General features: G+C 35.7%; 3 protein-coding genes and 1 long non-coding RNA gene across 8 annotated transcripts in view; 3 read left to right on the plus strand and 1 right to left on the minus strand.

Moving 5' to 3' along the window:
* Positions 1-3,804: 3,804 nt before the first annotated feature.
* On the minus strand, positions 3,805-6,026 carry LOC121050472. The gene is made up of 3 exons (XR_005803090.1): positions 5,883-6,026; positions 5,486-5,782; positions 3,805-4,129 (listed from the first exon to the last, which is right to left on the minus strand). It is a non-coding gene; the product is annotated as an uncharacterized LOC121050472 (long non-coding RNA).
* A 685-nt stretch (positions 6,027-6,711) lies between these two features.
* LOC112177379 (glutathione S-transferase zeta class) overlaps positions 6,712-23,303 on the plus strand; it is a 40,859-nt gene continuing 24,267 nt past the window's right edge. The window contains exon 1 of the mRNA XM_024315675.2: positions 6,712-6,897. Coding sequence (XP_024171443.1) covers positions 6,895-6,897 — 3 coding nt within the window. The 5' untranslated portion in view covers positions 6,712-6,894. The remainder of the gene's footprint in view (positions 6,898-23,303) is intronic.
* LOC112177374 (leucine-rich repeat receptor protein kinase HPCA1) overlaps positions 12,876-23,303 on the plus strand; it is a 74,998-nt gene continuing 64,570 nt past the window's right edge. Inside the window, exon 1 of the mRNA XM_024315668.2 lies at positions 12,876-12,969. Within this exon, the coding sequence (XP_024171436.1) occupies positions 12,953-12,969 (17 nt within the window). The 5' untranslated portion in view covers positions 12,876-12,952. The remainder of the gene's footprint in view (positions 12,970-23,303) is intronic.
* On the plus strand, positions 17,886-21,673 carry LOC121050581 (thioredoxin-like 3-1, chloroplastic). Of its 5 annotated transcripts, XR_005803550.1 has the most exons (7): positions 17,886-18,261; positions 18,395-18,497; positions 19,421-19,495; positions 20,246-20,330; positions 20,786-20,825; positions 21,330-21,387; positions 21,554-21,586. XR_005803550.1 is itself a non-coding variant. In XM_040511231.1 (6 exons), the coding sequence occupies exons 1-5, from the start codon at positions 18,258-18,260 to the stop codon at positions 20,792-20,794; spliced, it is 276 nt and encodes a 91-aa protein (XP_040367165.1). In that variant the 5' UTR covers positions 17,886-18,257; the 3' UTR covers positions 20,795-20,825; positions 21,554-21,673. The 5 variants fall into 5 exon arrangements, 4 of the variants coding, with proteins under 4 accessions (XP_040367165.1, XP_040367164.1, XP_040367162.1 ...); XM_040511231.1 differs by lacking the exon at positions 21,330-21,387 and having other exon boundaries at positions 21,554-21,673; XM_040511230.1 differs by lacking the exon at positions 20,786-20,825 and having other exon boundaries at positions 21,554-21,622.

Raw genomic sequence — 23,303 nt, forward strand, 5'->3', positions numbered from 1 at the left:
TCATTTATGAATTACTGCTTGTTGTTTGGACAAAGGAAGACTAGAGGAAAGTTGGAGACATCGAGATGAAGCCTTAAACACTCATGCGATGCTGTGAAATGATCGGAATTGAGAAACTTTTCTAAAACCTAAAAAGCATTCGGGCTTCGTCCAGCCGCTATCACTGCTAGTTCAAAAAATAAAGAATCCCTCTTTGCACCATCGAGAGGAAGCCCAAGGCAGTAGTGCAATGTCGGGAGGTGGCCGAAAAGTTGAGAAAAAGTCGAGTCGCCCATTGCTACAAAATAGGTCAATGAATCGGGTCTTAATCTGATCATTCTCGAGTTGATCCACCTTATATATGACCCAATCCAATGGTTCAAATCTAGCCACCTTGAAAAAACTATTTTTAAATAATTTTGGATAATACCCACTTTCAAGAATTATTAAAAATAGCACGGGTATGAAAATTTCTACCAACTCGTAACTACCTCTAGTTTAATCCTACGGCCTCGAAAGACAAAAAGCTGACAAATTAATACTTTAAATAATTCTTGAAAGTTATAAAGACTATAAAAATAGAATAAATTCAAATTAAAATGGCTTGAAATCATTTTTCCTTTTTAAAACAAAAAACCAAAATTCTGAGATCTCACAAAAAGGGATTGAAGTTATTGTCAGTTTCACATAGCCTAATTAGGTTAAAAATATAATAATTGTGAAAAATTGTCTAATATTAATCATATGATCACTATAGCAAGAGCATTTGAACTACATTATATTACCAAACAATTAATTATATAAGGCAAAAAAAAATTTCATGTCCAAAGAGCGAAATCACACTTAGCGAAGTGATAGGAACATTATATGCGATGTTTTAAATGTTTATCTCCCTACATTTTACTTAGTTATTCTCTTAACATTATCATTTCTACCTTAATTTTGTATTTATAGGAAGAAATGAGCTTACAACACAGGAAATGAGCTCTAGAGAGCTAGAAATGAAGGCAAGAAGGAAATAAAGCACATAAATGATAAAGAAACGGAGAAATGACAGAATTGATAAATGATAGAATCATAGTTGGACAAGGAAACCTAATCTGGCCAGGAAAAGGAAACCTAATGCGACTAAGAGTCCCTATTGAACCAGGAGAGCTTCGGAAGGTTCCAAAACATCTCGGAAATAAAGAGTCTTTATTGGACTAGGAAAACCTGTTGGCATAAGGAGTCCTGATGACTCTAGGATACCTGTGAAGGTTAGGAGATCACATGGCTTCAAGATGACTCAAGAATGTGCATGAATATTCTAGAATATTGTGGAGACGTCACAAAGTTAGTTTTAATTGAATTCCTCTATTTCGTGAATATTAAAGAGATTTCTAGAAGATTTTGACATCTACATGGAGTTTGGAATGTAATCTACTTTGTGTGCAATTAGGAAAAGAAAATAAAAGAAAATATTTATCAATTGAGGTTTCCTGATTACATACAAGTTGCATGGCGACCGAATTAAGGGTAGATACATAGAGGATTTCGACAACAATATTCATTGGAAGATTCAAGGTTGATTACTACTTCCTTTGAAAAATTTCTATTGGTCAGATGATGCAGAAGAAGTAGAAGAAACCCTAAGTACCTAGCTTTTCCGTTCACTATAAATAAAGGGGAGCTATCGACGTTTTACAAATCTCTCAAAACCCTAAATCAAAATTGTAAAAACCTCCCTTCTCTCTGTCAAGTTTCAGCAATCATCCATTGTTCAACTCAAGAAGCCATGAAGCAAGCTCCATCTCCAATCAACACAACCTTGCCATGAGCCACATCAAGCATCCACCACTTTGAAGCTTCTTGTTGCATTCTTAAAGACCTTAAAAGTGTAACCATGTCCATCTCTAGTTCCTTTTTGGTTTTCTTTTCTTGTAATCTAAAACAGATTTGTGTTTAGGTTAATTGGATGTTTCAAATTCTTATTAGATTAAAGTTTGAATGGTGATTGTTAATTTTCAAATACTATGAAGCATGTGCCGTTTTAGGTTTTCAAAATATAAATTGCTATTTCATCTTGTCATGGTTTGTTTGTTGATTTGGTGCTTCAATCCCACCTTTTATATGTTTTATGTTCTTTGGTTGCAAACGTAGAATTAAAAGCATGTAATTGATTTTAGATTTTGAATGCTAGAGTTCTAGGTTTTTAATCACAAGTAGAAAACTTATAGTTCCTTAAATAAATCAATAATGAGCTTTGCATGATAAGATTAGCGTTCTAACTTATTATCCTTACTTAAATTGATTAAACTTCCTTATGTTCTTAATGTGTTGATATTGTTTTTGATAGTGATTAGCTAAAACTAGTAATTGCATGTTTAATAGAGTTAACTATGATATGTTCATCTAGTTAATTTAATTAAGGGATCATAAGTAATAAGAACTTTATATGAGTTCATCGTGTTAGTTCAAGAGTTGAATGCATATGCTTAGACTTTACCACTTTGAGTATGTGTGTTCGCTATGTCATGATATAATGTTTAGAGATTGGTAACCTTTGAATGTTAAAGCATGAAAGCACACTAGGTGTGCATGTAGGGGTTGTGAATTACAATCACTTAGAGATAAACTTGGTTGGTTTGCATGATTTCTTTATCTCCAAACTTTATGCACTCAGGGTAATGCACTAAATACCTAACCGGATTGAAATCCATGACTTAAATAGTTAAGTACTACACCCGAGAGAGGTTGCTTGATATCACAAAAGGAACATGTCCCTTGTTATACCCAAGAGGGATGCAAGTAGAGAAATTGGTTAATTAATTTAGCATCACTCATATTGAAATGCATCAATACTTGCAAAGGAGGTTAGTGGTAGACAATCTAAATCCTAATTTTTATCCATTTGATCAATAGTTTAGTTTAGAGTAATTTAGTTTACATTTGAGCATCTAGTTGTTTTCAATTCAAAACTATCTTCAAAAAAATCAAAATCAAATCACTACTCCATCTTGCACATACTCACCATGATCCTAGATTTCCTTGTGATTCTAGGTCGTGATTGTACATTTGAATATTCTAGCTCTCTTTAGGTTCACACCCTAGCTAGCGAAAGGAATCCAATCCTCGTAAGTTCGACAACATTCCTTTAAATCTTTGTACCATTACTTGTACCATTTATACTTGGGTTAATTACATATAAGTGCATTTTTGAATGTTTTTTTAGCCATAAGGCCACCAACTAATTTTTTCCCTCATAAGGCCATTAGATTAAAAATGGTGTCATATTTTGAATATAAAAACCAATATATTTACATAAGTGCCACTAGAGTAAAAAGTCAACAACCATTCTCTCTCTCCTCTCCGGCGAGGTCTTCGGTCAACTCCGGCGGGTCTTCGGCCGACCTCCGGCCAACTTCCGGTGGGACTCCGGCAAACTCGGCGACCACAAAAGCTACTGTCACTAACACCAAAAGCTACTGTGACTAGCTAGCAATAAAAACTACTCTGATGAGATTTCCGACAACCTCCGGCGAGGTCACAAAAGCTACTATCACTAGCAATAAAAGTTACTGTCGCTAGAAACAAAAGCTACATTGGTGAGATTTCCGACAACCTCCGGCGAGGTCACAAAACCTACTGCCACCAGCAACAAAAGTTACTGTCGCCAACAAAAATTACGCTCTCCAAAACTAAAAGCTACTATCCATAACAATAAAGCTACAGTCACTAATACTAAAAGCTACTCTCACTAGCAACAAATGTTACTGTCACTAATACCAGAAATGTACTCTCATGCTATGGAAATGTAAAAGATAGAACCAAAATAAAAGTGCTATTACAATCGAGAAAAGATATCATATTCAATAATACAAAACGTATGCAGGGTTCAACAATGATATAACAATGTAAAAAGCTGCTCCCATAGTTGTGAAAATCTATTACAATAGTTGTATAAAGCTATTGTCAATGTTGTAATGCTACTATCATTTTTCAATATATAGTGACGCCCTAATCCCATAGGCATAATTTTGTCACCTTCAGCACGAGACTTCATTTCCACATTTCTTGGTTAGCTGAATGATCTTTTGGTCAATGGAGGCTTCAATATCCAAATTCAAATGATTTTCAAAGTCTATTACTACAAGTGCAAAAGGGAAGAATTCTGCAAGAACAAAGATACAACAAAATATTAGTATTTGAAATAAAAACTAAAAATAACAATGTATTGCTATGCCGCAAACATGACACTTTTTATCAACTAGATAATAAAAAATAACCAATCTAAAAAGCTACTAAAATATGTACATAAAACTACTATCACACACGTACAAAGCTACTGAAGCAGTAATAAAAAGTGACTGACATCGGTACAGAAAGCACCATAAAACATTTACAAAGCTACTGGACTAGTAATAAAAAGCTACTGATATGGGTACAAAAAACTACTATAACACATGTACAAAGCTACTAGACTAGTAATAAAAAATTACTGACATAGATACTGATTGCACGAAACTAGCTGATTATACATGTCGATAGTGTAACACAAATTTCAAACAAGAAATGATAGAGATACTAAATCACAACAAGAATAAAATTGAATTTCATTCAAAATTATGCCTTTTCAATTTGATAGATTATTAGCTTCTAGTTTTGACATGAACGAAAACACATAGAGTAACTGTCAAAAATGCATAGTAGGTTTGTTCAGCATCGGTAGTAGCTTTTCAGAAATATGCTAGTAGCATTTTCAAATAGTATTAGTAGATTTTTTTTTTCTTTTACAATATATCAGTTATCTTGAAAAAACAAAAAAACAAACAATAGCAATAGGTTTGTTTGACAGTAATAGTAGCCTTTTAAAACTGTTCAAGTAGCATTTTCAGAGAGTATCAGTATCTCAAATTCAATATACAAATTAAACTCAATAACCAATCATATAATTTCCTATCAAATCATTTCCATCTGTTAGTTTTGTAACGCCACCTCTCTCGCAGCCAAAAAATAAATGTTCCAAATGAGAAAGTAGACAATTGCCTATCATTATACAATATTGACATTAATTTGGTTACTCAGAAACCGTATAACTCTTGGTAACCTAGTAGATGGTCTTATATTGGTCCCTTCAGGTCCAGGACTACAATAGCAATAATGCTCCACACAAAGCATATCAACTCTTGATAATTTAAATCATAAAATCCCAACTCAGATTTCTCTACATTTACATTTCCAGAAGCCAAAGTTCACAGACCATTTCACTAAAAACAGAAGAGACAAACTTGGATTGTAAAACCAAATCAAATCAACTAATTCAGATCTATTCAATCACCCACCAAAACAGTTTCATTTATACCGTCACATCAAAGAGATCAGAGTCAAACATAAAAGAGACTACATAATTCGCAAAATTCTCCCACATGACCCCAACATTCAAAAAAAAAAACTGCATAAATTTCAAGATTCAATTCAATTCTTATCCAAACCAAAGGGAAACGCAGAATTTCAAGGCGAGAGTTACCGGATTAGAGTAAGTGGATTCAAAATATCAATAGTCTCATTGACAAGTGCACCGGTGACAAGCCCAAGGCTAAAGTCTTGAGAGCCTGATCTAGCAGCGAGCTTGAACCACGATAACCTGTTGAATCTCTCAGAGCTCGTCGACTCGCCCACTACATGAAGATCACGATCGTCTGACTGTAACTCGAGCTTGAAGATCTCGATATTCATGGAGGAGCTGAATCACAGATCCACCGCTCCCACCATCGTCCCGACCTCCATGTACGACGTGTCCTGCAAGACCGCCATCGACGCCGATCTGTTTACACAAACCTCAACTATCAGAGAAATCGAGAAATATAGTTGGATGGATCTGGTGGAATTGGGAATCTGGCTTTTTCTAGGGTTTGGTTTTGAACCTGGTCTCCCAAAGCATATTCCACGGTGTGCCGGTGAAGACGCGCAATTGAACAATTGGAAGCCGGCGGAGACAAGATGGTGCGTCGCCAGAGACGCATGGGCTTTCCAGCAAAATGTTGAGAGAGAGAGAGAGAGAGAGATCCGTTTTTGAAAAAATCAGGTCTATCGAAGAAAATAGAGAAAGAGAGTTGAGGGTAAAATAGGTATAACATAAATAATAGCTGATGGTTTTGACTCTAAAGTGACCTTATGTGTATAAAAAAATTTAAGTGGCTTTATGACTAATATAAGTTTCAGAATGACACTTGTATGTAATTTTCTATTTATACTTGAGGGTGACTATTTGGCTAACAGATGTTCGGATTCCGACGAAGTCTCAAATTACTTTTTAATTATTTGGAGGGCAGACTTTTTTAATATATATTTAAATGAGATAAGTGGGCACACAAATCTTTTAGTGGAGTAAGTGAGCATTTGTTGGGCCCAAATTGGATAAATGGTCAAGAGCACATTTTTTTTTATTGCTTGAAAAAAGAAATCACAGGGAGAAGTTTTTGCTACAACCGATCTGTAGTCGATCAAGGTTGTAGGCAGAGAAAGCCCTAGGAGGGATCATACCGAACTCATGTCCTAAGTTAGCCAAGGCATTAGCCACAGTGCCACACTTACATGGGTTGAAGGAAACAACAGCAAAGCTTGCAACAAATGATTAAGTTTGACTTGATTCTCTAGGGAGGGGGGGATGTGTTGTTAATGCAGTCAATTGGAGTCACCTTCAATGAGAAGTTGCTTTTGGCCTTCTTGAACGGCAGCTCTTAACAAAACAAAGAAAAACTAAAAAAAAAAACAAAGAAACAAAAAACCAAAAAAACCAAAATTCTCAGGTTGCTGCCAAAACGGACCACGTCAGTGATGCTGGCGGATACTAATTTACTGTAAATACGGCAGCAACCTCTTGAGTCCCCACATTTGCGATTTTGCTGCAACCTGTGTGTCATCGGATAATCCTTCATGGTGAGTCAAGTTCAACTTTGTCATTCTTATCTTCCTAGTTTGGATTAATAATTCTGGGTTTGAGTACAAATTGAAACTGAGACTGAAAGTTTGCGTCTTTAGGCGACTGCTGGTGATCAACAACTGAAACTGTATTCCTACTACAGGAGCTCTTGCTCTTTCCGTGTCCGAATTGCCCTCAACCTCAAAGGTGTTTCCTTTCCTCCAATTTTTGAACATTCAATTCATTATTGGCATCTGAATTTGAATTTGAATTTGAACTTATGGTTTATATATATGTATAGGGCTCAAATACGAGTACAGAGCTGTAAACTTGTTGAAGAAAGAACAGTATAGTCCTGGTTAGTTCCATTCCTTTAACTCACCACTTTGAAATTATGTCTATATCTGAGATTGTTGTATCCACATTGAATTGATTCTGTACTGGTGGGTTTTTTGTCTGGCAGAGTTTAGAAAGCTCAATCCAATCGGCTATGTGCCGGTGCTAGTGGATGGGGAAATGGCTGTTTCCGATTCATTTGCCATTTTATTGGTCAGTCTGTATGTTCTTTTTTCTCCATTAGCTTAATCTACATGGGATATGCATTCAGTTTTCATTAGCTTCTTCTCATGTTCCGCAGTATTTGGAAGAAAAGTATCCACAACATCCGTTGTTGCCTAAAGACCTTCAGCGAAAGGCCCTTAACTTCCAGGTCAGTCTCGTGTCAAGGATATTGGGTCCCTTTTGTTAAGATTTTGTCAACTATTGTGGATGGATTTGCATATTTCATAATGAGAAGTCTAAGTTATGATCGTGATCATGGTGATGTCAAAGTTTTACATGCATTTATGCATGCCGCAGGATCTTTTTAGTTCTAATGCTGCTTCTTGGCTTATTTGATAACCCATGTTTTATGGGCTCTATTTTCTGAATCTTTCTGGCTTGAATCTCCTGGTAAACTAAAATGTTTCTTTTTCTTAAAATTCTTTTGCTTGTTTGCGTGGATAAGTCAATTGAACTGCTTCTTACAAAGTGACCAGATTTTCATGTCTCGTGGCTGTAACAACCCTGTTATCATACGATGAATTCAAAATAAAATTATGGTTTCTGTCTTTGTGCTATTGACTTGGCAACACTTGTATGCATAGCTTACCAAGAACTGCATCATCTTAAATCCTTAACTAACATAGTATAATATTAAACAGGGTGTAAATGACATTGGTGGTAGTTTATATTGTGTATTGGTGCTTAATGCAATATACATAATAAATGCAGCTGATTGATGCCAAATCTGTTTAGACTGCTCTACTTTTATGTACTATGAGTCTCATATGAGTTTGCTAATGCTTTGGATGATTCATTATGCTTTGCTCCAAATCCTTATTTGTATACACATAGTTTGTAACTTTTTGAAGGTATTTTCTTAATTAATGCTATTTTCACGTCCTTCTCTTGTTGTGCAGGCTGCAAATATTGTTTGCTCAAGCATACAGCCCCTTCAGAATCTGGCAGTACTGGTAACTAGCTGGATGCTTTTGCTTGTTTATACTTTATAACACTTTCATTGTTATAAGAGTTCACTTCTTGTTGCATTATCATCTAATCAATAACATTAATCTCGCTTGTTGCTTTTCCAATGTACAGAATTATATAGAAGAAAGGGTTAGTCCAGATGCGAAAATTGAATGGGCTAAAGTTCATATTGAGAAAGGTTTTGCAGGTAATCTTTGGAAAAACTATTGATCCATATGGTCCCACATTCCCCTCCCAAAGAGATAAGAAAAGAAAAAGAAAAGAGGAAATGTTCAGTAAGCCATAACTTTTGAATTTAATATTTAATATTTTATTTTCTAGCCCATGAATGAAAAAGGAATTATGGTAATATTATCTCCTCAGTCTTGCTTCTCAAGCACAAGTGTTGGGGTCTTACTATATGTTCATTCCTATTCTCATGAATAATTTAGGTCTAATTTCTACTATTTGTATTTCTTTCAGCACTTGAAGATCTACTGAGAAACTATGCAGGAAGATATGCAACTGGAGATGAAGTTTCTTTTGTATGTTTGATCAATTTTGTCTTCTTTTTTCTTCTTCTCCTTATGAAAAAAAGAGTGATCAACTTTGTCAGTGCAAAATAAAAGAACTGTTTTGACCACATTTAACCCCAAACCAGAAAATCTTTTATGTGGCAGGTGTAAGTAACTAGGTTACTGGTTCTCTAAGCCTAGTTTTCATTCATGGGCTTTGGTCTTTTGCTTTTCCGAGGTTTTGAATTCACCCAAAAAGTACACAACATTTGCATATATTTCACACAGCTGTTGCCCAGTTATTTGCATATATTTAGGCTGGAGATAAACATTAGGCCTCCTACATTTGCATAAATCATAACATCTAGTTCACATCATATCTTCCTAACCGAAGAAGAAATTCATGCAAATCCAATGTTCTCAAAGTAATTAGACTTGTGGTTTCACTACTTTTAGAAGCATGCAAACTAAATTTAACAATTAATATTACCAAGGACCCTTGCCTAGCAATATAATCACAGAATTGAAATGTCCATTTCATGCAATTTTTTTTTCTCTCAAGAAACAGAAGACTGCAGTACCAGTAGACCATCTAGAACTTTATCTATCTTTAACAACCGATGTGGTTATGAGGTTCTGGATTACAGTACTTGAGTTGCATGCTGCACTATGGAATGGTCACTTTGTAATTGGTGTGAAATTACTTTGTTTGGAGAAACATCAAATATATGTGACATTTTGATAAATATTTGCAGGCAGATTTGTTTTTGGCACCCCAGATTCATGCAGCTTTTACAAGGTTCAATCTAGACATGGTACTGCTCATTTCTTGCGCCAGTTAAAGTTATAACCATAGGAAATGTACATAAATGTATTTTATTCAACTGATAGTGTAAAATAATACTTATCTCTGTGGCATAGCATGTTTCTTTTCTTGTTCTTTTGAGTGAGAATTGAATGGGTCCATATTTACTAAAGTGATATTTCAATCACCTTATGGAATTTCTATATTCTGCATTTGCTTTCTATAGCACTCGAAAAATTGAGACGTCAAACAACCTCTTCGTGCATTTGCACTTCTTCTCGCTGTAATTCTATATTTCCTTATGATCTATAGGCAACTGCATCTTTTATACATTGAGTTGGAATCTATTCTGGCCTGTCAGTTTGGTATAATACTGTGGTAGGTTTAGCATAAGAAAAGGTATTTGTAGAGATTTGGTCCTAAAAGTTAACATAGAATGACAGTCCACACACAAAAAAAAGAAGTATTTAACTAGTTATAGAGCGCCGACCAAACAGGCATTCTTCAAGAAGTTGATTGTACGGTAGCTAATTCAATGATAAATGTATGCTTCAGGACTATACAATGATATTTTTTTACCACTTCTTTTTCTTTATTACTGAATTGTGTACTTGTATAACCATAATTTTCCTCCTATCAGACTTCAGCTAATAACATTTTGTGGAACCAAAGATTCAAAGTTACTGAAAAGATAGTGTAATTGATGCATTGAGTGGGGTGAACCTCATACCTTATTTGACTGGGCTTGTGGGAGCCAAGTGGGTCTTTTTCATCATTTTTAGTCAACAATAATGAAAGGAACGACTGAAATTGTCTTGGTCCCTTTCAGTATGACTTTAATTAATACTGCTCTTGGATGTTCCTATAGTTTTATCCACTAGCTGCTCTTTTTTTCCTTTTCTTTTTACAGCTCCTTCTATTGCTCATACTGATAGTATCAATCAACTATTTCTCTGGTTCTTTTGGACTTTATGTTATAAATGAGAAGTGCATTTGCCATCTGCATCTTAGATGAGTTTCTTTCCTCAATTGTTTGTACAGACCCAGTTCCCCCTTTTGTCCAGGCTGCATGAGGCATACAATGAAATACCAGCATTCGTAGATGCTAGGCCAGATAAGCAGCCGGATGCTCCTTCATAATAGTTACCGACAAGTTCAAGAGGTATGAAGTAATATCTCCTGTCTAATTATAAGTTTTCTGCTTACATCTGGCATTGATGAAATATTTGTGGCAGCACACGAACACACTGTATTTACTGTAGTTACTTTCTTGTTGGTTGGTGCTTCAGAGATTTTCCATCCTCCTGAAAATATCTCTTTTGTTCTAATCAACCTTTCCTATCCCCAAATGCAGAAAAATTTCCACCAAGGTTTTCGTTGAAGCATTCGGAACGTTGCAACATAGTAATACTCAGATGTATAAATAAAGGGTTGTCTGATAATGGAACAGGTTGAAACTGTAGTGCTGTAATGTATATGTAAAATGATGTAATTGTCTGGATTGTATGTCAAAACTCTTCAGCGTCTCTTGTACACATTGTGTACTTGGATCTTACAGCTTCTAGCCTTCTATGTCCAATAAACCGTATTTTAAACAGAAGAACATCTAAATTTTCTTTACTGTTTCAGATTTTCATTGATGCTTCTTCTGGTGTGTTCAACCTGTCTAGCAAATTAGGTACGTATATTTGCTGAATGGTATGCTGTGCATGCATGTGCGTGTCTCCTCCAATCCCATCATGAACTTTCTACATTAACAACAAAATCCCTAGTCAAATCAATGTCTCCTCATCTCCATGTTAAAACATTGAAGCAGTAAGAAGTGGGGGGTCTTAGAATTGGCATTTCATCTGACTAGAACTTCACCATTGGAGACGTTCTTTGAATCCCTAGTCGAATCAATGGCTCCTCGGCCTCATTTTAAACCATTGAAGCAGTAAGAAGTGGGGTCTTTGATCTGTCATCTCATCTCAATAGCACTTCACCATTAGAGACGTTCTTTGAAAATATTGTGGCTCAAATACTCCAGTAAAAAGGATAGCAACAATTCACGAACCTTGTTAATGCAGAAATTTCCCAACCAAACTCTGTCAAATGATTGAGTTTCATATTTGCTTTTAACTCCTAGTGTGGCTATATCCAAACTAAAAAAAGCGTTTGAATGGTTCTGCTTCTGCCCCATGTGACTTGATATTTTGTAGCTACTATATTGACCGGTGTGTTATTTTGAAGTATATTATAGATATTGACCTTGTGTATAGCATAAACTACTTGCTTGCTGTCATTCTCTTCAAAATTACGTGCAACCACTATGCGTCTGTGCTGCATTGATATTCAGTAAGCATCTAGGGGATACCTACCACTGAGTTAACCACTGTGTTACATGAGATCATTACTAAACGTTTGTATGAGTTCCAGCTGAAGCTTTTTTTTGAAGTATTGAAGTTTTGGATAGAACGATGGATCATAGAACTCAGGTGTTTCTGCTGCTTATATTCACGCCTTTTCTCGTTTTAGCAAACCATCAGACAAGTACTCCGGATGTTAAGCTCAATATAGTTACTATTTGCTTTGCTTACTCCATTTATTTGTTAATATCTGAATTTGCAGGATTGTTGTACCTGCTTTTTAGCTTTCCAGATATTATGTCTCTAGTATTTGTCAAAATCTTTCCCAAAGCTGAATAGCATAGAAGTACTCAACCAACAGTGCCAGTAACTGTATGTGGTAATCCGGATTTCAGAGAAAGTAGTATATGATAATTAATTTTTTTCAAATTCATTGAGGAACCATTTTAAGGAAGTATTAATTCTGATGTCAGATTTGACAGCAGAACTTCTTAACTCATCTAGTTACAAATAAAGTTTTGATTCTTTAGTCTCTGAGTAGTTTAAGATTACTTTGTACTTTATTAGGAAATACTTAGTCAGCCTTGAGAACAGGCAATTAATTCTTAAGAGCTGCTGGATTGCTATAGCTGCAGTTGGTGCAATAGTGTCCTTTAAGTTGCATTCATAAACTCGTAAATTTGTAATCCTTTCTAACTTTGCAATTTCTCCCTGTTTCAATTGATTGGAAAATTCTTCTTTGAGAATTCAGCTTTTGCAATATTGGATTGTGATAATATGTGATTGATGCAGTTACTGGTTTAAAGTCTCTAATGACACTACGGACTAACACGCCTCCAAGTTGGGGACTCTGGATCCTTGTGAAGATGGTTGGGATGGCATTGGGTGTCACAACATGCGTGTGGTCTCTTTGTATGATTTTAGCACTTATCATAATTCAAGAATAGTGCACTATTTATGCCTGTATATTCCAGTGTTTGATATTCCGAAGCGTCTTGTATATTTCAGAACATTATCGAGTATGAATTTGACTGGCGCACTCTCTGGGACAGTTATCTGAACTACAAATTTTGTAGGTCTTTGAATACCCTTTTCTCTTCTTCTATTTTTATTTCACATGAACTTGATGCATTTCAACAACCAGTCAATCTATACTATTTGTTAGTCGGCATAATCCAGATGCCATAAGATTTGCTGCACACTTTCAAGGCTTGATGAACTTGCAATGTTACTTGTATCATCATAAATAATTGATCAGAAACAATTTTCTACCAAATTTTATAACTAGATAGAGCAAAACCTTGAGTAATTTCCATTTTCCAATAAGTATTCTAATTCTTCTTTCATGAGTCTCTTCATCTAGGGATCTATCTTACAACAAGGGCCTGACAGGACTCCCAGCAGAAATTGGCAGTTTGAAGAAGCTATCTAACATGTAAGGAGAAGCTATCTAACATGTAAGGAAATACTATTTTACGTGGAGAATGGTGAATATTCTTATGGAGGTTATCTTGGATGCTGTAAATGACACGATTTGCTATATCTGCTCATCTATCTTAAATTTTCAAATACTTGGTGCTCATTGTGCTCTTTTCATTTATGAAACCACAGGTCTCTGAATTCTAACAGATTTAGTGGGAGCATCCCATCTTCCATTGGTAATCTGTCTAAACTATATTGGCTGGATCTAGCTGACAACAGCCTTGAAGGACCAATGGACACCTATTTCAAATCAGTATTAAACTAGAAAAACAATGTCTTTAAAAAGATATGATACATCATTTTCGAAACAAAAATCAATGTCTCGTTATTCAGTGGATATCGAGTTATTAAGTTAGAAACGATGGAAAAAAACCAATGGACATCGAGTTATTATATGGACAACGATGTCTCGTATCAGTATGGACATCGGTGCAAACCTAAAAAACTGATGTTTTATAAAGGAATGGACATCATTTCATAAAAGGAAACGATGTTTTATATAATAATAGACATCGTTCATGCAATACTAAAGAATGTAGATTGAATATTAAATAGTGAGATATTTGGAAAATAGCCTTGAAACTCATAAACAATAGGCAAAAGTTCAACTACACCAATGTGTAACACAGTATAAAACATGGTTTCTAGAATGAGTAACGATGTTAAAATGCATACTTGTGATGTTGAACCTATACTTTTTTTTTTTTTGAAAATTAATAAAACTTTATTAACTAGAATCAAAATTATAATTCGGGAATGACCCGGTGTAGCCTCAGTATCACCCAACACACTAGGGATACAAACACTACTCATTTCCCTCTCTAATACCTCGGTTAAAGGCCTCTCACTCTTGGTGATGGACATGAGCCAAGAAGGCCCATCCTCTAACCATAATATTCCCCCTTCCTCTCAGGCTACAAAGCTTGCAATTGCATGGGCTGCCTTATTATTGTCCTGCGACGTATGCTTAACCACAGAGATCTGGAGATCTCTTAACAGAGTCTGGATCTCTTCCACAATAATACCTTCCGCCGCAAAACATTTTTCCTGTTTGTTAATAAGCTGCACAGCTCCCAGGCAATCAGTCGCCACTTCCACATCACGTAAACCTCTTTCCTTCACCATCTCCAATCCTCCTTTAATAGCTAGCAACTCCGAAACCAAAGCTGAAACTGGATACACAATCCTTTGAACCTATACTTCATTAAGCATTAAATGCTAAAATATGAAAGTTTAATAATATCTAAACACACCGATTTGTGATCATAATAATGATTTAACATCGATTTTGGATACTTATCCGATGTCTGTTTTTGTAGGGGACATCGGTTAATAACCGATGTCTTTCTTTTTTAATAACATCAGCTAGGAACTGATGTATATGAGCATAATTCTAGTAGTGAATTTCCTGATTACATATGAGTTGAATGAAGACCAAATTGAGGGAAGATTCATTATAGGATTTCGACAAGGAGATACACATTGAAGATTCAAGATTGTTTTCTTCTTTCTTGAAATATTTTGATTGGTAAGATGATTTAGAAGAAATAGAAGGTAATCAAGATACCATGCTATGTCGTCCCCTATATATAGAGGCATTGTGAAGATGTTATAGACACCACAAAATCTAGAATCAAAATCACAATCTCTCAACTTTACTCTCTCAAAGTTTCAGCCTTCATCCTCATTCCAAGTTCAAGACACCGTGAAGAATCTCGACCTCCATTCAAGCATCAATCCTTGCCATGAGCCACCTTCAACGTCCACCACCTTTGAAGCTTCTTCTTGCATTTTGAAAGACTTTTAAAGTGTAACCATGTCCTCCTCTATATTGCTTTTGGTTTATGAACTTTGTAATACAAATCAGATTTTAGTTTTTATTAATTGGATGTTTCGAATCTTTGTGAAGTTAAAGTTTGTGTTTTGATCTTTAGTTTTCAAATACCATGAAGCATGTTTAGAATTTTAGGTTTTGTTAAACAGTGAATTGCGATTTCATCTTGTGCTTGATTGTTTGTTGATTTCGTGCTTCAATCCCATCGTTTATGTGTTAATTAATCTTAGGTTATATGCATACTTAGATTAATGAGCATGTAATTGAATTCATATTAAGATTTGATAGCGTTCTGGGTCTTAATAATTAAAGTGGAAAACCTAAAGTTCCTTAAGTATATCAACAATGAGCTTTGCATGATAAGATTAGTGTTCTAACTTGTTATCTTTACTTAAATCAATCACACTTCTATATGTGCTTAATGCATTGATTGTGCTCTTGTTAGTGATTAGCTACCACTAATAATTGCATGCTTAATAGGGTTAACTATGGTGCGTTCATCTAGTTAATTTAATTGCATGCTTAATAAGGACTTTGTAAGCGTCTATCTCTGTTCTTGATTGATTTCTTTCAAAGTACATGCTTGATTCGTAATTTCTGTTTGCTATCCTTGCTAACGTGTTAATGGTGGTCAACTAAGTCTCTACATTCTCCATTCACCTATAACTACTTGATTTTGCATTTTTGATGTGTCACTTGTATAATATTTAGTTCAATTAGATTAGAAAACAAACTAACAAGTTTAGATAAGATTGAAAAAGAGATATGAAAATACCTAGAGGGATTGCTCTGCTAGGGTTGGGAGAGCACCGTCCTCAGCATCTCCATATCTTTCTCCACCCTCGATAGAGAACTATTCTGGTATCATCTTCGGTGTCGGCTATTTCGCGCCCGACGTCTGTTGTGCCATGTATCAAGTCGGGGTTTGCATCTTGACCTATGGTAACTTCTTATCCGATCAATTCTGACCCTCCCTCTGTTCAATGGGGACATGCAGAGGCTACACTGCTTTCCAGGATGGGGTTGGCATCGAGAGTCCGACATTTTAGGCCAATCCAGGCGCCTCTGAAATCGGCAGTGTGCTGTTTTGGTTTGGTGGCGGGGTGGATGAGTGAGCTATGTTTTAACCCAGTTCCCCGGTGAGCTAGAGTAGCGGCTGTTGCTTGTCTTTGCTGTATCCCAGATCGAGGTGGTGATCTTGCAGCAAACGGTGAGCGAAGTAGTGCCTGGGGTCTGGGTGGGCTCTGCGTTCTAGTTGGTGACATTGGCGGTGGCAGGTGGTGTCGTCTTGGTGGGACCAGGATGATCATTCTTCGGCTAAGGGCTGCGGAGCAGCAGACGGGATCAACGTCAAGGATGGTCGGGATGCCCAGAGAGATTTTGGGTGCCCAAAGGAGAATCATGTGGGCCTGGGCCTATTCTTTGTTGGATTGCTCATGTAGGGTTTTTGGTTGGGCCTTCCTTATTGGGAATTTGCAATTGGTGTATGAGCCTAATGCTGTTAGGGTTCGCATTTGGGATCCAGAATATTGTTTATGGGCCCAATATTTTTTGGCATTTTGGAATGGGTTTTTTGGCTACTCATATAGAAAATTGCTCTCTATTTGACGTATTATTTTGCGTGGAGTAGGCAAGGTTGGTCACACTATCACCAGTTACCTTGATAGAAAGTTACCCTCTATTTGACATATATCTTTGTATGGAAGTATGGTCGACCTTACTATTTGGTACTGTTTTACAAAGCCCCATATTTTGTCCCGTGCAATCATCAAATGCTTAAGTGCATCCCTTAATTTTCTTACTAGGTTTTATCTTCGATGCTTTGGTGCATCTAATATTATCATTGTTATTTCATATTTCGATGTAGTTTCTACATCTATAAGTTGTAATATTTCTTATTATTATTATTATTATCAATAAAGTGGTTAACTATTACTCTAATAATAATAATAATTAGAAAGCAAATTCTTCACACTATGGCAAAAACTGCATAAGACTACACTTCTTAGACAACGATTTATTTTTTACTATTGTGTGTTGATTGAAAATGCTTCATACAACAGATTTAGTGAGATTCGGTTGTATAAGGGCATTATAAATCAGAATTCTGTTGGTGCAAGATTAATGTACAACACTTATAAGGATTTGTCTGTTTGTCTGAATGAAAAAAAAATATTCCCTCCCACCTTGCTCAAATTTGGGTTGAAATATTGGCTCACCTTGTACAAACAGTATAGTTGTATATGTTATATGAGAGTAAGTTGCAAAATATCATACAACACATTTTTTGTTTGTGTTGTGCAAGTTTGAAAGAAAATTAGATGTATACCCCAAAATTGGCACTATTTAGCCCTAAAACGCTAATTTTTGGGTGAAATGCTAGTATATGATTGTAAGCTCCTACAACAGAATGCCTATTTTTGTTGTGTGAATGTGCGATGGTAATCCTAGGCGGGAGAAATGAGTTTGTGATTTGCACTAGGCAGGAGAATAGTTAAAAGTCCTTGCGCATTTTTTTATCAAATAACAAAGAGAAAACTCTTTCAGTTCTTTTCTTCCCGACCCCTTCTCTCCTCTCTCCTCTTTCTTCTCTCGGTTCCAATCTCAGATCTCTTCATTTATCAGTGGCATCTCAGTTAGCCCTAGATGTCGATCTGGCCCTCTCCCTTCCTCAGTGTCTACATCTCTCTCTCTCTATCTCAAACCTAGGCCCACGACACAACGAACAGCCAAATCGAAAACCCACATCGCCTTTTTTACTTCTCTGACTCATCCTTAACATATGCCCAGAAACCCTAATCCCAAAACTTGCCCTATTCACTATAGCAAATTGAGAATTCATTTCAATACATAAGGAGACAAATGGGTAAGTTGCTCTCCCAAAATGGGTAAGTCGCTCTCCGAATCGATGTTTTAATTTCTTCCTTGGAGATGGCCATTTGGGTTATCTCTCCATTAATCTCTGGGCAAAAAATTATGATATTTTCTTCTTTTTTATTCTTCTTATTTTCTTTTGGGTAGCAAATTGGAAAGTGAAAAGTGAAATCAGAAACAATGAGAGTAAGAACATAGGGAAGCTTGTTACCATGTTGATTTATGTCGGGCCACTTTCATCCACTTCTAGGTATGGTCTCTATGGAACTGGTAATTCCTTCTTTTCAATTTGTTCTGTTATCATGGTGATACATTTGTAATTTTTACACTTATACATTAGTCATGAAATTCTTGTACCATTTTATTAGAGTGAGCATCTGAAAAGAAGTGAAGCATTGGAGAAGATTATGGTAACCTTGTTGATCATGTTTCTTGTTTCATTCACTTGGTTATTGTCCTAAGCTGATGTTTTTATACTTCTTTTCAATCTATCCCAACTTCCCATCTACAAAGGGTGCTGAAATTTGTTTTGTTTCTAGCTGTTTAGATAAAAGTCTGATGCAAAATCTGGAAAACGTTATTGTTATCAAAAATGCTTTGGTACTTGGGTATATTGTGAAATACTTGTTAAATTGACTATGATGTTGTAGTCTGAGCTGGTTGGAAATGTGTTTCTTTTATTTCAAATTGCAAGTGTATGATATAGTGGCGTAGCTATGTAGATTTAATGAATGGGGGTCTTGGGTTTTGTGGGCTTTACACATTAAGAGGGTCTTTGAAGTCTATATCTTATGCATGTTATTAGGCTAATGCTGTTGAAACTACCTTTGCCTAGAGAGAAGGATGTGTACCCATGATAGTAGCTTTGGGTTAAAAGGATGAGTAGCTTATGAGAGTTAATACTGGTTATCCCCAATGAGTTATTAGGAATTCATGTTGTTTATTAGCTCTAGCAGTCGTTCGTCATCGTTTGGTGTGTTTTTGGGTCTTAATGGGTTTTTCAATTTAGTTTTGGGTTTTTCATTTGTGATTAGAAATGATGTTCTTCATTGCAATTCTGTGTGGAATTAGAATGGTTAAGTGATTCTGGTAGTTTGATTTTATGGAAATTTGTAAAGAACCCGTATTTGACATGAAACTTGTGTTATTGAAATGGGTTTTATGTATGTGTAGGATGGCAAGCTGGTGCAGAAAATGCATATATTTGAAATTGAAATTGGAGAAGTTGGCAACCGAGTACTATCCAAGGTAGTTTTGACACTTGATAGTTACTGAACTTCTATTAATGTTATAACCAATGTCATATGGGAACTGCAGAACATTGATATTTCGCTCTATCGAAGTTGTTCTACTTTGTGAGTTACTATCTTTGTATGCATTAAAAGTAGGTTTTCATTAACTTAAAACTTCATTATTTTAGTTTGTAAAAACATGAAACGATTGTTGGGGAGCTTAGGATAAAGTTTGAAAAAGATGCATGTCCTAATGATATCCAGCCTTGTTGTTTCCAAAATGACCAGGGCCATCATTTTTAGTACTCTCTTGGTGATGATCTCCCGGTCTAGTTTCCATGTGCAATTTACAAAAGTGATTTGGGATTTCACTGTACTTGGTACAACTAGATATATCTCGTTAATACCAGAATAGAAAAGCACAAATGGAATAAGCTTTCCTTTCTATACTTTTCTATGTTGGATCCCCCTTCATCTTCCTTATCTTCCATAGTTTTGTGCACGTGCATGTTAGTTATTTATACATGTATAAATGTATTAATGTATGTATGCACTGTGATAATTCAAAAGCATGATATTGTAAAAGTAATAATTGGTGTTGATGGAAATACTATCGATTCATTGTTGTGTATGAAAGTTTTAATTTTTATTGCTCTCTGAATATGTTTTTATATGTTTGTATTTTCTGGTTCTGAGTAGAAGTGAAACTGTCAAAGTCCTAAGTTTAGTTTTGTTCTTCATTGTCCTGCCATATTTGTCAAGATAGATGTAGATGTGCTGATGAAAAGGAGGCAAATTGTGGGGCTTGGTTCCCATTCCCACATCGAGTTTTGGTGCTTGATGGTGTTCAGGTGATTCTTAATGACTGAAATTATGTCCTATCCACTTTGTAAAGCATTTTAATAGTACACATTTACTTTGAAGGATGGCTCCTGGATCCTTCTAACTGTATGATCACTTGCATTGCCAAAAAGTTGGTCATATGGCTAGTTTAGTGTTATGTTTGGTTAAGCTTTCCTAGTACCAACGTAACACTCAAAAAATTATGGATTTTTGTGAGATTTTTCCCTGCTTTGAAACATAATAGTTCATTATATTGAAAAGGATTTAAGAGTGGGTTTTCCCTACTTTGGTCTTGTGTCGAAGTCCTAAGTGATTTGCATCTTCAGTAATTTCTTTTATGTTATTGTATAATGAAAACCCAGCATATATCATGTTTATATTTGGCTTTGTTATGAAATCCAAGCATTTTGCAAGTCATTCTAGTCTCTGTAAATTTAATCCACATCTCTTTTCATGTCTTTAGGTACTCTAATCAGTTTTGCCAGGTTTCATACTTTCTGCAGGTTTGGTTGTTAACCTCATTCTTTTAGAAGAGCACCATGTTTGTATGCTGAATGAACTGAAATGTTTTAGATAACTCTAAAAGGCATGTTTTTGTTTTGCTATACCCTTTTACACTTTAGGAACTAGGAGTTTATTTATTGTTACGTTTGTTTGTTTTGGTAGTCATTTGCATCTGGAAAAAAAAAATTTGATCTTATCCTCTGGACACAAGTGCTTAGTTTTTAATAAATTCAAAGCATGTAAGATGAAAACTTATTTATCTCATCAAAATTAACTTGAGTTGCTTTGCTTTGGAGTACACTATGCAGTAAGTGCTATCTCAATGACCCTTTTATGCTCTATGCTTCTTAGTGTCCTACATATTGGATAAGTCGCATAGTTTTGGAGGCAAAGATTTTCCAAATCAACTTTTTGTCAAGTCATTTGTGATTTTAATTACAAGACATAACTAATTCAGAAGGATAGGGATATGAAAAGTGTTCCACCATGTTGTTATATCACAGGATGTCAAGTTAAAGTTTGAGCTTATCTAACAGCAGATATATCAAAGAGATTCTGCAAGTGAGTTTTTGTTTGGAACTCTTTTTCGTATGTTCTGAAGTAAAAGTGACATGACATTGTATTTCGATAGTGATGCGATGCAATCTTATTGGTAATGGTTGGTTTTTGTTTACTCAAGGATAAATTGATTTGTCACTAAAAACAACTCTTCCTATCTATTTTGCAGACAACATTAGAAGGCAGAATGCTTTGGAACAATATGTGTATCGGCCTTTGATGTTTAAGTAGATCGGGCATATATGTACTGGAATGCTTTTCTTGTTTTACTGTTGAATGATTGGAAAATGCTCCATTTTAACATTTTAGGAATATGGAATGGATTTGATTACTCATTTGATGACTTGCAGCGTGTTTTCTTTCCAATTGATCACTATTCATTAAAACAGTGAGCTATATCGTGTTTTATAGTGGGTAGGCACGAGCACGGCCCGTTTATTGGAAAGCCTTGGGTACGGCTTCTACCATCTTTAATAAATTGTGTGTACGTAAATCAAATTAGCATCTAGAGCATTGAATTAGGGTTATGATTCATCCCTAGCTACCAATTCCCTATTTATATTCATTTTTTACTTGTCTTTCCTTTATTTAATTTAGTTGTTAATTAAAGTCTCAATTTAAATTCTTGCACTTTAGTTATTAGAAATTCAAATTACTATTTTGCGGTGACAATTTCTATCTCATTGTAAATAGTCATCACTAGGTCTTAGTTTTAATTAGGCTTCAGTGCAAACCAAAGCCGAGCATTGCTAAGACTCGGTGCCTTAGAGTAGCATTTTTATTTATTTTCTTTTTCTTTTTCTGTTGTTTGCTAAGTGTCTTTATTTCAGATTACCCAAGGATTGTGGGTTAGCCACTAATCCCCATGGTACGATAACTTTGGGCATAATACTTCCCTATCTTGACAATGATACGTACGCTTGCGTAAATGTGCATCTAAGTCAAGTATTCATTGATGATTTGATACTAGGATTTGGTTTGGTATGATCCCTTATAGGGCTTCCTCTGCCTACAACCTTGATTGACTTCAAATCGGTTGTAGCATAAGCTATCTCCTCCTTGTGATTCTTTTTACAAGCAATAAAAAAAAATATATCTCTTTTTGGCGATCCCATGTGTTTCTCTCTAGATATGCTTCATGATTAAAGCCTCAAATAAATGACCGTGGACTAAGAAAATGGTATGGTGGTAATAGCTGCATCGTATTTTTAATAGAGGTTCGATATTGGCATTCCACAAGTCTTAACCTTTGTAAGACCTTTGTAAAACTACGGATAAATGTATTCCCTATTACCCAATTGTGAGCTCCGATCTGGGCGATTTGCGGCGCCACTGCCTATCTTTCCAGCCTTGTAGCGCTGTGCACGAGCTAATCCATGGCGTGAAACTTCCCAGACTTGGAGATGGGACTGAGGCAAAGAGAATGGAAGAAACGATTCGTCGATTGGTGGCCGGAGGAGGGAGAACGAAGCCAGTGAAGTCGGCTGGGCCAAACTAGGCTTGGGACCGAAGAGAGAGAAAAGTTTCCCATTTTGAAAACTTAATATTTTCTGATTTTTTTTCCGTATTTTTCCTATATATCCCAAAATGGAAACTTTTTCTGATAGCCATAACTTCTTTGTACTAACTCCGATTCTCGCATTCCGCATATCCACGAACTCGTATCGACGCGCTCTACGACTTTCATGAAGAAAGTTTTCACAAAATCAAAACATACAAAAAGTCAACTCTTGAGATCTTGCCAAGATCATTCTCATGTGTTCATTTCATTTTGGCAAAGACTTGTGGAATACCAATACTGAACCTCAATTAAAAAAAGGGTAAGACTTGTCGAATGTCAATACAGAACCTCTATTAAAAATACAACACAGCTATTGCCACCCTACCATTTTCTTAGTCCACGGTCATTTATTTGTGGC

Source organism: Rosa chinensis, chromosome 7 (assembly GCF_002994745.2).
Source record: "Rosa chinensis cultivar Old Blush chromosome 7, RchiOBHm-V2, whole genome shotgun sequence".
In the NCBI taxonomy this organism is placed as follows: Eukaryota; Viridiplantae; Streptophyta; class Magnoliopsida; order Rosales; family Rosaceae; genus Rosa; species Rosa chinensis.